At 52.8% G+C, this 14,447-nt stretch overlaps 3 protein-coding genes across 10 annotated transcripts; 2 read left to right on the forward strand and 1 right to left on the reverse strand.

Moving 5' to 3' along the window:
• The first annotated feature begins 440 nt into the window (after positions 1 to 440).
• ZNF513 (zinc finger protein 513) lies at positions 441 to 3,843 on the forward strand. The gene is made up of 4 exons (XM_057497329.1): positions 441 to 627; positions 865 to 1,020; positions 1,987 to 2,574; positions 2,665 to 3,843. Exons 1-4 carry the CDS (start codon positions 573 to 575, stop codon positions 3,489 to 3,491), a joined length of 1,626 nt encoding a protein of 541 aa, XP_057353312.1. The 5' UTR covers positions 441 to 572; the 3' UTR covers positions 3,492 to 3,843.
• Positions 3,844 to 3,946: 103 nt separating this feature from the next.
• Positions 3,947 to 9,627, reverse strand: SNX17 (sorting nexin 17). 3 transcript variants are annotated; one of them, XM_036903521.2, is made up of 15 exons: positions 9,376 to 9,627; positions 8,863 to 8,937; positions 7,763 to 7,880; positions 7,180 to 7,244; positions 6,797 to 6,907; positions 6,595 to 6,685; positions 6,350 to 6,437; positions 6,034 to 6,103; positions 5,673 to 5,765; positions 5,377 to 5,580; positions 5,186 to 5,236; positions 4,880 to 4,957; positions 4,658 to 4,732; positions 4,527 to 4,568; positions 3,947 to 4,444 (listed from the first exon to the last, which is right to left on the reverse strand). In XM_036903521.2, exons 1-15 carry the CDS (start codon positions 9,436 to 9,438, stop codon positions 4,331 to 4,333), a joined length of 1,338 nt encoding a protein of 445 aa, XP_036759416.1. In that variant the 5' UTR covers positions 9,439 to 9,627; the 3' UTR covers positions 3,947 to 4,330. The 3 variants fall into 3 exon arrangements, with proteins under 3 accessions (XP_036759416.1, XP_036759415.1, XP_057353313.1); XM_036903520.2 differs by having other exon boundaries at positions 5,111 to 5,236; XM_057497330.1 differs by lacking the exon at positions 6,797 to 6,907 and having other exon boundaries at positions 5,111 to 5,236.
• A 132-nt stretch (positions 9,628 to 9,759) lies between these two features.
• On the forward strand, positions 9,760 to 14,214 carry EIF2B4 (eukaryotic translation initiation factor 2B subunit delta). Of its 6 annotated transcripts, none has more exons than XM_036903513.2 (13): positions 9,760 to 9,860; positions 10,242 to 10,285; positions 10,603 to 10,738; positions 10,921 to 11,124; positions 11,401 to 11,483; positions 11,677 to 11,768; positions 12,008 to 12,122; positions 12,321 to 12,397; positions 12,562 to 12,664; positions 12,886 to 13,013; positions 13,142 to 13,319; positions 13,649 to 13,829; positions 13,954 to 14,214. In XM_036903513.2, the coding sequence occupies exons 1-13, from the start codon at positions 9,830 to 9,832 to the stop codon at positions 14,151 to 14,153; spliced, it is 1,572 nt and encodes a 523-aa protein (XP_036759408.2). In that variant the 5' UTR covers positions 9,760 to 9,829; the 3' UTR covers positions 14,154 to 14,214. The 6 variants fall into 6 exon arrangements, with proteins under 6 accessions (XP_036759408.2, XP_036759407.2, XP_036759409.2 ...); XM_036903514.2 differs by having other exon boundaries at positions 9,802 to 10,039; XM_036903512.2 differs by having other exon boundaries at positions 9,800 to 10,285.
• Positions 14,215 to 14,447: the final 233 nt, after the last annotated feature.

The following is a 14,447-nucleotide window of genomic DNA, read 5'->3' on the forward strand; positions in this document are numbered from 1 at the left end:
CTTGGGTATTGTAACCCCCAGCTGCTTGGGGGGCTGGGCAGGTGTCGCAATTCTCACCCCCTCCTGGAGTCACTAGGAAGAATTCCTAGTCCCTCCAGGGAGGGGTCAGGACCTGCAGGACGGCTCCAGAGGATGAGGAACAGATGATTTCTCTGTGACGGGGCTTTTCCTGCCCCCCGTCTGTAGTCCTGTTTCTATTTGATACTCTGATTGGTTAGTCTGCTTCCTTTCGATACAATTACTTCCTGGTCATGCTGTGGAAGGTTTTGCAGCTTGCGCTCTCCACGGACTACGCGTCCCGTGTGGCTCTGCGGCAGCGGAAGCGGAAGCGAGTACGGAGGTACCAGCTGGTCTCCGTAGGCGGGGGGAGGGGGCTCCATGAATGGACGCGGCGGCGGCGGCGGGAGCGGCCTGAGCTGGGCGCCGGGGCCAGGGCCGGGGGCTGCCCGGGGCCCGCGCCGCTGCATGGGGGCGGCTCGCGGGCCCTAAGAGGAAGGGCGGGCGGGCCGAATTGGGAGGGGTGGGGTTGGGCGGCCGCAGGCCGGAGGCGCGTCGGGCTGGAGCCGGTCACGATGCCCCGAAGGAAGCAAAGCCACCCACAGCCCGTGAAATGCGAGGGGGTCAAAGGTCAGGGGTCGCGGTGGGGGGGGGCCGGGGGTGGGGTCAGCGAGTGGGTTCAAGTTTGGGTGGAGGGGGCTCCGGATTGGGGTGGGTGATCTGGACAGTAGGCTTCCCACTCAGGTACTAGGGGAACCTGATGGGGTCGAAGTACGGGAAGTAGGGTCTACGAGGACTGTCTCCCTGGTTGCGGATGATGGGCACGGCTCCTTGAGGGAGACTCTACAAGCCCCTTCCCCTCTTCAGTTGATGCCGAAGACTCCCTCGACGAAGGACCCGGGTCCCTGGTATTGGAGAGTGATTTGCTACTAGGCCAGGATCTGGAGTTTGAGGAGGAAGAGGAAGAGGAGGAAGGTGACGGCAGCAGCGACCAGCTCATGGGCTTCGAGAGAGACTCTGAAGGTGGGTTGGAGGGACTTGGTTAAGAATTAGTTATGGCTGTGACCCCAGCCCTTAAAGAAGCAGGTTAGGGTTTAGTGCCAGGGAGCAAAACACCGTTTCCTAGTTTAGTTTAGATTTAAGCTAGGTTTCTTCATATGCCTAATGGCTCAGTCAGCTCCATCACTTTGTTGAGGTGAAATTCTAGGGCCTGGTCCAAACGTGGTATGACTAGGATAGTGGACAAATCGCATGGAGCAACTGGTTAAAAGGAAATGCCCCTTTAATAACCTTCTCCTCTTCCCCAACCCATACCTTATGTGAGTTTTAAGAGGTTTAGTGAAGCAACTTGTCATTCAAGCTGGTGCTTATATCTAATCTCTGTCCCTTTCCTCTGCAGTATAAGCTCCTTTTGTATTGAAGTTTTAGTTTTTACCCTCAAGTATTCTTCCACATTACTCTTCCCTTTGATCTTAGCGTATCCCCATCCTAATTTGCTGCACTGTCTACCCACTAATGCCACCTATGAAGGGTGTTTATGAAGATCATTGAGGAGTCTTCCATGTAAAGAGAATCCATCCTTTAAAGTGGTATTACATGCATTACTTTGTTTCTACTCTTCAAATTTGGCCTCCCTCTTGAGATAGTTATTTTATAATCAACTTACTACTAAAGGGGACTTTACTAATATAGAACTTAGAATAAGGTTTCAGGCCTTTGCCTTTAGTATTTTTACTTCCTTATCCCAAGAATCAGCTAATTCCGTTATTTGATGCATTTCAGGTTGTAGTTCACTATGAACCCTCGATCTTTTTCTGTTCTGTGGAACTAAGTACATTTGTCATCACTTGGTTAGCTCAGGCTCAGAGATTTTGGGGATCACTGAAGCACAAAGGGTGGGGCCAAGCCATTAGGGACACAAGTGAGCAAGAGAGTTTGGAGCCTGGTCCTACCCCATGTTGATGTCTCTTCTCATATCTATCTTACCAGGAGACTCTCTGGGGGCCAGGCCTGGGCTTCCCTATGGGCTGAGCGACGACGAGTCTGGGGGCGGCCGGGCACTAAGTGCCGAGAGTGAAGTTGAGGAGCCAACCAGGGGTCCAGGGGAGGCCAGGGGTGAGAGGCCAGGCCCAGCCTGCCAGCTGTGTGGGGGGCCGACAGGTGAGGGGCCGTGTTGTGGGGCAGGAGGGCCGGGTGGGGGGCCCCCGCTGCCCCCACGGCTACTGTACTCATGCCGCCTCTGCGCCTTCGTGTCCCACTACTCGAGCCACCTGAAGCGGCACATGCAGACACACAGCGGGGAGAAGCCGTTCCGCTGTGGCCGCTGCCCCTACGCCTCAGCCCAGCTCGTCAACCTGACGCGACATACCCGCACCCACACTGGCGAGAAGCCCTACCGCTGTCCCCACTGCCCCTTTGCCTGCAGCAGCCTGGGCAACCTGAGGCGGCATCAACGCACCCATGCGGGGCCCCCCACTCCTCCCTGCCCGACCTGTGGCTTTCGCTGCTGTGCTCCACGTCCAAACCGGCCTCCCAGCCCCACAGAGCAGGAGGGAGCAGTGCCCCGGCGACCTGAAGGTAAAAAGCTGGAGACCAAAGAACCCAGAATACAGGTGGGTGGCCCTGGCGATACTTGGATTCATAGCCCAGCTCTCATTGTGCCCACAGATGCTCTGCTGCTCCCAGATTTGAGCCTCCATGTGCCACCGGGCAGTGCCAGTTTCCTTCCAGACTGTGGGCAGCTGCGGGGTGAAGGAGAGGGCCTGTGTGGGACTGGATCAGAACCACTGCCAGAGCTGCTATTCCCTTGGACCTGCCGGAACTGTGGACAAGAGCTGGAGGAGGGAGAGGGTACTCGGCTGGGTGCTGCCACCTGTGGGCGTTGCATGCGAGGAGAGGCTGGAGGGGGTGCCAGTGGGGGACCCCAGGGCCCCAGTGACAAAGGCTTTGCCTGTAGCCTCTGCCCGTTTGCTACTCACTATCCCAACCACCTGGCCCGGCACATGAAGACACACAGCGGTGAGAAGCCCTTCCGCTGCGCTCGATGTCCCTATGCCTCTGCTCATCTGGATAACCTGAAACGGCACCAGCGTGTCCACACAGGAGAGAAGCCCTACAAGTGCCCCCTCTGCCCCTATGCCTGTGGTAACCTGGCCAACCTCAAGCGTCATGGTCGCATCCACTCTGGGGACAAACCTTTTAGGTGTAGCCTTTGCAACTACAGCTGCAATCAGAGCATGAACCTCAAACGCCACATGCTACGGCACACAGGCGAGAAGCCCTTCCGCTGTGCCACCTGCGCATACACCACAGGCCACTGGGACAACTATAAACGCCACCAGAAGGTGCATGGCCATGGTGGGGCAGGAGGGCCTGGCCTCTCTGCCTCTGAGGGCTGGGCCCCACCTCACAGCTCCCCTTCCGTTTTGGGTGCTCGGGGTCCAGCGGCTCTGGGTGCCACTGGTAGCCGGGCTCTCCATACAGACTCCCCCTGAGCTAGGTTCTTCCTCAGGGCCCTATGGATTAGCCCTGACCCTCCGTGTGTTTTATACAGATGGACCAGAAGCCACCTTCTTTTTCTTCCCCCGCTGGCCAGGGGCTCCACAGACTGACCTAGGCACTATATGGACCAGCCCAAACAAGGGGGGGTGGGTGCAGGGGGCCAGGAGCCCATATGGACCAGGGGCCTTGCCTTTACTGACGCATTTCATGAGCTCAGTGAGAAGGGTCCTGTATTTACCTCCATGCTCCCAGGGGCAGTGGAGGAACTGGCTGGAGGACTGCCCAGACTCCCACCTGGTTATTTAACTTATTTCAGTGCTTTATAATAAAGGAAACACTAACAAAGCCATGTCTATGCTGAATTGGCGTGGCAAACACAGCTCGACCTCACCCTTAGCACAGCAGTCCATGCTGAGATGGGGGAGTGGGGCAGTGAGGGAACCAGAGGTAGGCAGCAGTCAGGCTGAGTTTAATGATGGGGAGCTGGGCCAGACCACACACAGACCTCTGCCTATCCCCTTGGCCCATGGCCCCGATAGGCCAGAAGGAGCCCAGGGGAAGCTAAGGTACCTCCCCAAGGCAGACAGCCATGGTCCCTTCGATTTTGTGCAAAAAACTAAATGCTAATTTGGCTTTGAGGGCCAGCTCTGAAAAGGGGACAATCCTTTGTGCAGCCAACCCTTGGGGAGAGAAAGTGGGTTAGGAGGCCCCTGGCCAAGAGGAGAAAAGGGGAAGGTAAGAAGGAAAAGACCCCCTGGCTTGGGGGTACAGGCACAGGGCAAGTTTCTGAACATTCCTCCAGGGGAGAGGGCAGACATCTGAGCACCAGAGATCACAGATCCTCATCTCCAATGCCCTCAAAGGCGAAATTGCCATGGACATCACTGGCACTGGCATCTGTGCTGGGACTGCTGATCCCCCGCAAGCTCACAGCACTCAGCTTGCTCTGTAAGAAAGGCAGGGTCGGTGGTCAGAGGCTGGAGCCTTCTTAGAATCCCCTGCAAACACCAACTTCATGGGTAACTCACTGAGAGTTTGACCATGGATTCCCGGCTGGCATCAGGTGACTCCTGGAAGAGGAGGTAGAGGTGTCAGAGACCTCTCAGGGAAGGTGAGGCAAGGCTGAGGGCCAGGGTACTGACCAGGGAGTAATACTTACAAGCAGTGGTGGGGACTTCACTACTTGCTGGCTGTCTGAGCGTCTTAGGGGGCCGCCTACCCGCCGGCGCAGCATCTGTGGATGGAGACATGAGGTGCCATTAAGACAAGTTCTCTCCCTTTGGAATCCCTATCACTTCCTGGCCCTGTCAGAAGCCCTGCATCTGGGACAAAAGTCAGGAAAAATAGAACAACTCAGCCCCTTGGCCCGTTTGCTGCTTACCTTCCTGATACTGCCACCGGATTTCTTCACCATCAGTTCATCCACCATGGACTGCAAGCAGATGCTCATCATGATAGCCTGAAGGCAAGAGAGCTCAGCCTGAGAAGATGGTCATCCTGAGCCCACCAACCCTGAGACAAGGGCTCCCACTCATGTGGAGTCCTGGAAGCCCTAGACTTGGGTATCTAAGATGGTGCAATGGGCTCCCAAGGCCTGAGGGTGGGCTCACACCTGGGGGCTGGTGATGGTGACCCACTGTAGCCGGTCCTTGCTCATGAGGTATTCAAAAGCCAGTTCTAGGCGTACCTCACCACGGCCACGGCCTGGGCTGCTTGTGCCTCCACTGGGCAAAGGCACCTGGAAAAGGAAGGGGAATGGGACTGAGTTCACTCCAACCAGTCTCCCTCCCTCCCTGACCCACTGTAGCCCATTCCCGAAGTTCAAGGCTTGCCAGGTTGCCATCCCAAAGGCCTTCCCCACCCCACACCCCAACTCACAGAGGAGGTGACCCGCCAGCACCGCATGCGGGTGACCCGGAAGGAGCCTTCCCGGAGTTGCTGGCCAGGTAGGCGGAGCTGGAGGCTGAGCTCACTGTTGCCTGCGCTCACCACCACGGGACAGTCCTTCTCTGGGAAGTCGGCCACACAGGCATCGAAGCGCAAGTAGCCATAGTGCCGCAGCGTCTGAGCCAACCGCAGGAACTGAAACCCAGGCACCATGTGAGGCAGGTCAGGAGGGGAAGCAGGGTAGCTCAAGAAAGCAACCCCTTGGGAGGGAGACAGGCAGGGCTCACCTCCTTCTTAGAGACCTTCTCTTGCAGAGATTTGAGCTGCCGGTGCTGCTCCTTGGTGACCAGGATCCACCCACGCTCAATGTCTGATACTGTCTACAGTGGAGACGATGGGTAGGAGGTTCAGGGCTCCTAGTCCAGTGCCAGCCTGAACCCTAGCCCCACACTTGAGCGACCTCTTGCAATAAGTCCTTCACCATATCAACTTACAAAACAGGGAGAATAGAGCTTGTGCCAGGTACCCTGATAGTATTCTAGAACTTCCCCATGAACTGACAGTAAAGTCATGAACAGAGTTTTCTTGGCAGAGTGGGACACGAGAGTCATTTTCAGGGGAAAGGTTCTGAGACAGCTCCAAGCTCACCTGAGCATAAAGCAGGTTTAGGCCAACCCGGTTCTCCATGACATCATCATCATAGGCAGAGTCCCAGTAACTGTGAAGCCAAGAGGTGGAAAGGGGTAATGGGGCTAAGCCAGGGTTAAAGCAAGAGATAGGAAAATAGGACAAAACAGGAGCAATCTGGGACTGTTAGATTAACGGTGGTATAGTGGGTGGGGGGAAGCTTGGGAGGTCTGGAAGAAACACCCAGTGCTACCTCCTTGTCCAGATTATTCTGTCTCAATACATGGCCCAGTAATTCAATCCAGCACCCATCCCCTCCTCCAAGCCCAGCCCTGACCTCTTCCTTAGCACAATCTTATACTCTTGACTCCGAAGACTGGTAACAGACACATAGGGCAGCTCAAATTCTTGCAACTTGCGTACAACTATAGGTTTAAAAAAAAAAAAGGGAGAATGTCATGATACTCAAGGAGAGGGAAATCAAAAGAGAAGCCCTGAGGAAATGCCACATTCTAGGGGGAGAAAGGGTGGCAAATTCACCACTAGAAGCACAAGGAAGCAGTAAAGACCAGAGACACTCACAAGAAAAGGTTCCATCCTCTTTTTCTCGAACTAGAAAGAGACTAAAGTATCCAATCAGGTCATCTGGAAGATCCAGCTTTGCAGCCACAGCCTGGGGATAGGGAAAGAAGTACAGCTCATCACACTGGCTGGTTCCAATCACCCCCACAGCTTGGGAGCCTGGAGTAGAGGGAGGAAGGGCAAGACAGAACAATGGCCTCACCTCCAGGACATCCTCAGTCTGATCTGAAGTTAGCACATTGACCAGAACCTTCTGCCCATTGCTGAGCAGCACTTCCAAGGAGACCTCCTCTGTAGGAACCTGCTGTGTCTCCTGGTTGCGAGCATATATGGGAATAGGAGGCACAGCCTTGTTATACCTGTCTAGTATCCAGCTCTGACCCACTCCCAACTCTCAATTTCTAGCTCCATCTGGTATATTTAGTCTCAGCATGCTTAATTACAGGTTGGTTTTCCTTTTCATTGGTACAGCAGAAGCTGCATTCCATAAAAAGTGCCAGGATGACTCCTCTGTAGCCACCTCATTAAAATGATGTATTCCTACAGGAAAGTTTCCTTAAATCCAGGGCCCACACAAAGCCTTACCTGCTGTGCCCGACGCAGGAAACTGTTGAAAGTCTCACTGCTTCCAAGTAGGGGGTCTTGCCGAACTGTGAGGACAAGAAAATGATGTTCCAGTAATTTAGGATTTCTTTTTGGCTCGCCTAGTTCTCTCCTTGGTAGGTTCCCTCCTACCCCATTTCCTGGGCTGATGGTGGCTTGTCACATCCCCTAGCTGGCTTCACCTCACTCACTGCATAAATTCTTCACCTGCCCCACCCTTGGCTGCCATCTAGTTGAGTCCAGTCTATCGAACTAGGGAAATAACAGTGATGTTAATCTAAAGCATATCAAATAAAAATTAAATTCTCCCCACCTATCTAAAATTGCTTTAAGACCATTTAGTGTTATATTAATATTTCTCATAGATATTAGTCCCAAATTGCTCTGCGAGTTAAGTACCCAGAGCATTCTTGCATGCTATTTATTTTTGATAATTAAGTAACAGATCAAACGAGACCTCCCAGATCTACAAATAAATTTAGGACCTTTTACAGAACCTATGGCTGTTTTGAGAGTCTCCCCATAGTCCTCAACACAAGTCAGTCTAAAGCTCCCTCCAACTCACCAGCTTGCATGTACTTCTCTAACTGTTCTCTTCTTTGTTCTACCTCAGCTGGTGTCAGAGAGAAAAGCTTCTTTGGGGGAAATGAAGGAAGCACATTGGCCCCATACTCCTTCCGAAGCTGTTTGGAGAGAGAGAGACAACCTTTATATAAACAAAGCAAGTGAGGTAATCCACACTCACAATGTTCTTCTGGGCTCCCCTTTCCCTGCCTCAGTCCCTGTTCCTCTATCTACCCTGATTATCCAGGAAATAATTCCTTTGGCAGAGGCTGAATCCCAAGGGAGCCATTCTTCTGTCCTAGATATAAGTTCTTTCCTATCTTGCTATGTACAAGTCAGCCCCTTCACTGTGGAGGGGGTTTGTGAGGGGCTAGAGCCTAGGGAGCCCCTTGACTATCTTGCAAGACTGTTCACTGAACCTTCGCAGGAAGCAAAGGCCTTGTAAGGAAAATTTAAGTGCGCCCATAGTTAAGTAATAGTTAAGTAAGTTCACAAAGTATCTTAGGACTTAAAGTGACTTTGCATATCAACGAATCCATTTTTAGTTCTAGAAACGGAGGCCCAAAGAAATTAGGTAATTTGGGGTTGTACTACTTATTGGTAGAAAGACTGTACTGAGTTAAATACAGAGTTCACATTCTGGTGACGAGAACAGAGAAACATTGCATCACAGATACGTAAGGATAACTGGAACAACAAGGTGCAGAGATGAGCCAAAAAACACAAATAAATCGGTGAATGATTTCTATGAGCAGGGAGAAGAATTTCAAGTTGCAGCTCAAATAACAGAAGGAATGTGCTTTGGCAGCGGATGGGGAATAGGTCGGTTTTTCAATGCACAGGGAAAGGCTGAAGACGGGACGGAGAAGCAGAAAGGAGGATGTGAGTATAGAAGGAACAGTCACAGAAACAGACATTAAGCTTCATAGGGAGTTCCCCGGAAATGTCAGACGATAAGATAAAGCAACAGATCCTCCCTGTGGCAGTGATTCAAGGGGAATTACAGCCGACGGGAAAACGACCAAGAGGAATAGGGAGCCACTGATGCCCAGGTGTAGGAAAGGGCTTGAAGCTGCCTCAAGGTAGAGATGCAAGTCCCACCTGCTCGTGTAGCCCCAGGAGCTGGCTGTAGCGCACCCGACAGTGCAGGACTCCATTCACGTGAATGTTATAGGCCTGAGGGCACAAAAGCACACAAGCATTTTAGGGTCAGAATCTGGAAGACCCCCTTGGGGACCCTGGCCGAAAGTTGCCTGGTGCCGAGAACTTAAGAAGGTTTAGTCTGTTTTCCCCAGAGCCAGGTCCCAAAACAGAAGGAAGAGTCCGGGGGAAACTCGGGGGCTTGTGCCGCAGTCTCCCTCCCTCAGAGGCCAGTGACGCCCACCAGAGCAGCCGCGGCCCTGCCAGGGGAGGCGACGCAGCCGAGCACAAGAGCCCGGGTGACCTTTGGACGGATCTGAGACGTGATATAAGCTACCAACAAGGCCGTCGGGAGCCGGCGGCCTGGGACCAGGCCCGAAGAGTGGCGGCCAGGCCTCGGAGGCTGCTCCAAGAGGGCTCCGGCCCGTTATCCCCGCCCCTGCCCTGCCCGGCCCGGCTCCTGCCGCTCCTCACCACATAGGCGGAGCCGCCGCTGTCCCCGCTGCGGGACTCGGTTTCAGGAATGGAAAAGTGCATGTTCCCTGCGGCGGCCCCAGTCGGGCTCCGGACGTGGAGGGCCGCAGCGGCTTTGCACGCTAGCCTCCGCTGCTCAGCAAGTACCCGCAGCCTCACTCGCCATTTTTGAGGGGGGGGCCAGAGATCCGAGGTGGGAAGGGCTGTGGGACGTCTGCTCTGGGGCGCAGCCCTTCGGGCATGCTGGGAACCGTAGTCTACAGGGCAAGAAGACACTGCCAGGACCTGGATCCGAGGTTGGGATGGCCCTCGTCTCCACCCGTAGCCCGGGGCGGGGCCCGCCCCAGTGCAGCGCGGAGTCTGTAGTCCGCTTAGGGCTGCGTGTCGCGGGTGTAGACCCAGGGGTCGCTGTAGTCCCAACTAGCGCTGAGGGTGGAGCCTAGGACGGAGGGTGATGGCTGCCGCGGCTGTGGCTGTTCGCGAGGGTGAGTGGAAGTGCTGGGGCGCACAGACAGGTACGCTAGCGGACGGGCCCCGGACGGCTACTGCTAGGCCCTGAGCCCCTTTGTGCTCTGTCGTTCCGTTCGGGCGCCACGCCGGACTCTGGTCTGCACTTCCTCGGGCACAGCCCCGCTCGGCGTACCGGCTGGTTCCTGTGAAAAGGGTGGGTACCCCCTTCTTTGCCCTCCCCCGCCTTCCCTTTGATCCTGCCGCGCACTGCGTCTGCACGCGGATCCTTGGCTCGCCCCCGCCTCGCGGCGGATTCTTGGTCATGCCGACCCAGCAGCCAGCCGCGCCGAGTACGAGTCTCCCCAAACCCTGTTGGAGCCTCTCCGGCTCACTCTGTGACCTGTTTTCTGATGCAGACTCGGGAACTGGGATGAAGGCAGAGCTTTCTACTCGGCCTGGGGTAAGTGCGGCTGCCCTCCCAAGCTGTACGCAGGAGGCTGTCAGCTTCATTCCGCCCCAACCTCCATCTCCGTTTTACTTAATTTTTCCGTAAAGCCAGGAGATTGTTTGCAGAGTTCTTTCACCCCTGACGGTATGTGACTCTGATCCTGGAGGAGAAGCTTTGATTCCTGTGGGATGTAAGCTGGTAACAGGTAGCTGGTGAGAGAGTTAGGTAGACGATTAGAGACTTTACCTTGTGGGACTCTTGTAAGCGTCTAGGGGTGTTTTATTTACCTTCGGAATTGTTAGGAAAGAGCAGTGTTCTCTGTGTCTCAGGCAGGGGGTAGGGAGATGACCCAAGAAGAAAAGCTGCAGCTTCGGAAGGAAAAGAAACAGCAGAAGAAGAAACGGAAGGAGGAAAAGGGAGCAGAACCAGAAACTGGCTCTGCTGCACCTGCAGTCCAATGTCAAGGTGCGGGGGCTTTTTTAAAGGGCTTGGGGTGTGGAGCTGATAGAGGGATGTATGGGAGACAGGACAAAGTTGATTTGAGCAAGGGAAGAGCAAAGTTGTTTAGATAAAACAGGGAGAGGTTTGGTTGGGCATACATATTACCTGTCTAGGGCTTGCGCACCTCTTCCTTCTGCCTTTTGTAGGCCCAACCAAAGAAGTGCCAGGACCGGGCAGGCAATTGGGCACTGCTGGGGAGAAAGTTCCACCTGGTCGGAGTAAAGCTGAACTTCGTGCGGAAAGACGGGCCAAGCAGGAGGCGGAGCGGGCCCTGAAACAGGCAAGGAAAGGGGAACAAGGAGGGCCACCTCCTCAGGCCTGCCCCAGCACAGCTGCAGAAGCCCTTTCAGGTATCTGCCCTTCTTTTCAAGACCTCTGTTGATTCTAATTCTTGTGTTAGCTCAGGCTTCCCCACAGTCAAACAGGTCTACCCTCCCGTTTTTTGCTTTGGGACCCAGAGTTCAAAATTCTCCCTTCAACCTCATCCTACCTCTGTTTCTTCTTTTACTCTTTTCTGTTTTTTCCCTCTCCTCCTGCCAGTTTTTCTTGATGTCCCTATGCCTTAAAGAAAAAAAATGCTCATTAAAACCTACAGTGTCTTAAAAAGATGATCATTTATTTTTTAGGAGTGAAGCGTGTCCCTGAGCACACTCAGGCTGATGACCTCACACTTCTGAGGCGGCTTGTTAAGAAACCAGAGCGACAACAGGTACGAAGTAGGTTTGGTGTGCAGCCAGCAAGAGCCTAGGGAGATGGGGTAGAGGGAGGAAGGGTGTCCAGGGCAAAGTGAGATCCTGGAGAAGAACTGGTACTTGGGTTAAAGTAGTCTCATTGTTTCCTTGCCAGCTTCATCCCATAAATTTTAAACTCTGGCCATTGTCCTATTCCTCTGTTTTGTCAAGGTTCCTACACGAAAGGATTATGGATCCAAAGTCATTCTCTTCTCCCACCTACCCCAGTACAGCAGACAAAACTCTCTAACACAGTATATGAGGTAGGGGCCTAAAAAATTGTCATAATTTTTAAAGTCCAAGGAATTTTAGTAGCTTGGTATTGAAAGTGAGTGGAAATTTGAAATTACATCTGTGGGAAAACTCAAGGAAAACACAAGGCAAAACTCTGGAGGAAATGGGGGTGTCTGTGCTAGTGAAGGAAGTTCCTTTTCATCAGGAGCAGGTGGGCAGTAGGTGCTCAAGCTCCCTTGCAAAGTGTGTGACACCGCCATCCCATCAGCATCCCATCCTCTGTGATCCACCCAGCCATGGTGCGACTCGGCCTGCAGTACTCCCAGGGCCTGGTCAGTGGCTCCACTGCCCGCTGTATTGCCCTGCTTCGTGCCCTGCAGCAGGTATGCCCCATCCTCCTCCCTCTGTGATCCAACCCCTCATTCCCCAATGCCACCCAGCTTCTTTTACCCAAAGTAGTCTCTGGGGGAAAGAGGGAGTGATTCCATCCCTGAACACTTTCCTCAGTGAAGCTTACCCCACCCCACTTGCAGACATCTTTATTAGTAAGCATTTTACTGATCGACTTGTGTACACTATAGGTGATTCAGGATTACACGACGCCTCCTAGTGAAGAACTCTCAAGGGACCTAGTGAATAAACTGAAGCCCTACTTCAGGTGAGACCAACCAAATCCATCCCCACCTCAGCAGTCCTTGTGTCCTTCCCTTGCTCTTTTACCTCTATTTTCCCTTTTCTGTTCTGTCTTCTTTTTAAAGAATTTGTTTTAATCAGGAAAACTTTGTAAGTCTAGAGTCACACTAACACAAGGTATTGTTGTAGCTTTCTGACTCAGTGTCGCCCCCTGTCAGCGAGCATGTACAACGCCATCAAGTTCCTCAACAAGGAGATCACTGGTGTGAGCAGCTCCAAGCGGGAAGAGGAGGTGATGAGTATGAGGAATGAGCAAGGCATGCACCTCAGGGTAGAGCTCAGAAACATGCTCAGGGGTCCCAGGAGGGACAACATGGCCATTCTGCCCTGGTCAGTTAAGGAAGTGGTTGTGCTGTCTTGTGCCACCTTTGGGCCCCTGTTAGGCATCTAGCATAATAATCAGAGGAAGAAATGTGTTCATTTCTTGGTCCCTAATCATCTTACTCCATTTAGGCCAAGTCAGAGCTTCATGCAGCCATTAATCGGTATGTGCAAGAGAAGATTGTGCTCGCAGCTCAGGCAATTTCACGCTTTGCTTATAAGAAGATCAGTAATGGAGATGTGATCCTGGTATATGGATGGTATGGTCCAGACCCTGTGATTAAGAAAATTGGGGGGTAAAATGATCTGAAGAAGGGACTTTGCCCTTTAGGAGTGAGCCATCAGTTAGTGTCATTTATAACTGAATCCTCCTCTCCATTCACTCCAGCTCATCTCTTGTATCACGAACTCTTCAGGAGGCTTGGGCTAAGGGCCGGCGGTTTCGGGTGGTAGTGGTGGACAGCCGGCCATGGCTGGAGGGAAGGCACACGCTACGTTCTCTGGTCCATGCTGGGGTCCCTGCCTCCTACCTGCTGATTCCTGCAGCTTCCTATGTACTCCCAGAGGTGAGGGCAGAGGAAAGAGAGTCCAAAGTTAAAAGGGAGAGTAGTATAGACATAATCCCACCCTCCCAAGGTTACAGTTATTTAGAAGTATCAGAATTAAATAACCCTGTTTATATTTAATAGGAAAAAAATATCTACAGCATGTAATAGCATTTCTAGTTTATTTTTCCCGTGGGAGGTGTGGGCCAATGGTCAGGTGTGTTCCCAAAGGAGCCAACATTAAGATTTATAATTCTGTGTCTTACTGTCCTGGGCAGGAGTGGGGAACGTTATTCTGTATTGATCATGTATCACATTTTCTTCCCCTTCTCACCCTCCAAAACAAATAGGTCTCTAAGGTGCTATTAGGGGCTCATGCGCTCCTGGCCAATGGGTCCGTGATGTCACAGGTTGGGACAGCACAGCTGGCCTTGGTGGCACGAGCCCATAATGTGCCAGTGCTGGTCTGCTGTGAAACATACAAGTTCTGTGAGCGTGTGCAGACTGATGCCTTTGTCTCCAATGAGCTAGGTAAGGAGCCCAGGTGGGCAGAAAAGGAGATTCCAGGGATATGAGAAAATTTAGGAGGGAGAGGGGAGGTTGAACTACAACTTGTTTTCTAAAAGGACATAAATGGCTACACCTCCCATTGCAGATGACCCTGATGATCTGCTGTGTGAGCGAGGAGAACACGTGGCCCTGGCTAACTGGCAGAGCTACTCTTCCCTACGATTGTTAAATCTGGTCTATGATGTGACTCCCCCAGAACTGGTGGATCTGGTGATCACAGAGCTGGGGATGATCCCTTGCAGTTCTGTACCTGTTGTCCTACGAGTCAAGAGTAGTGACCAGTGAGTGGGGGAACACAGGGCCAATAAATGACATAGGTCAATAAATGACATACTCCCTACATGTAGCAACTCTGCTGCCTCTCTTTTAGTATCACCACCACTTAGTTTAGGAGCCCAGAGTCATCAACCCCATTTTAGCACCTGCTACCAATCTCAGACCTTTATGAAGATCTCAGGTGACCAGCTCCATGTCAGTATTTTGGGGTCAAAGTGAAGGTCAGTATGGACACCAAAAACTATCCAAGTCATCAACTGTTTATCAAGTATCTACTACATACCAGACACTGAGCTAGATAAC

The sequence above is a fragment of the Manis pentadactyla genome, chromosome 2 (assembly GCF_030020395.1).
Source record: "Manis pentadactyla isolate mManPen7 chromosome 2, mManPen7.hap1, whole genome shotgun sequence".
NCBI classification, from domain to species: domain Eukaryota; kingdom Metazoa; phylum Chordata; class Mammalia; order Pholidota; family Manidae; genus Manis; species Manis pentadactyla.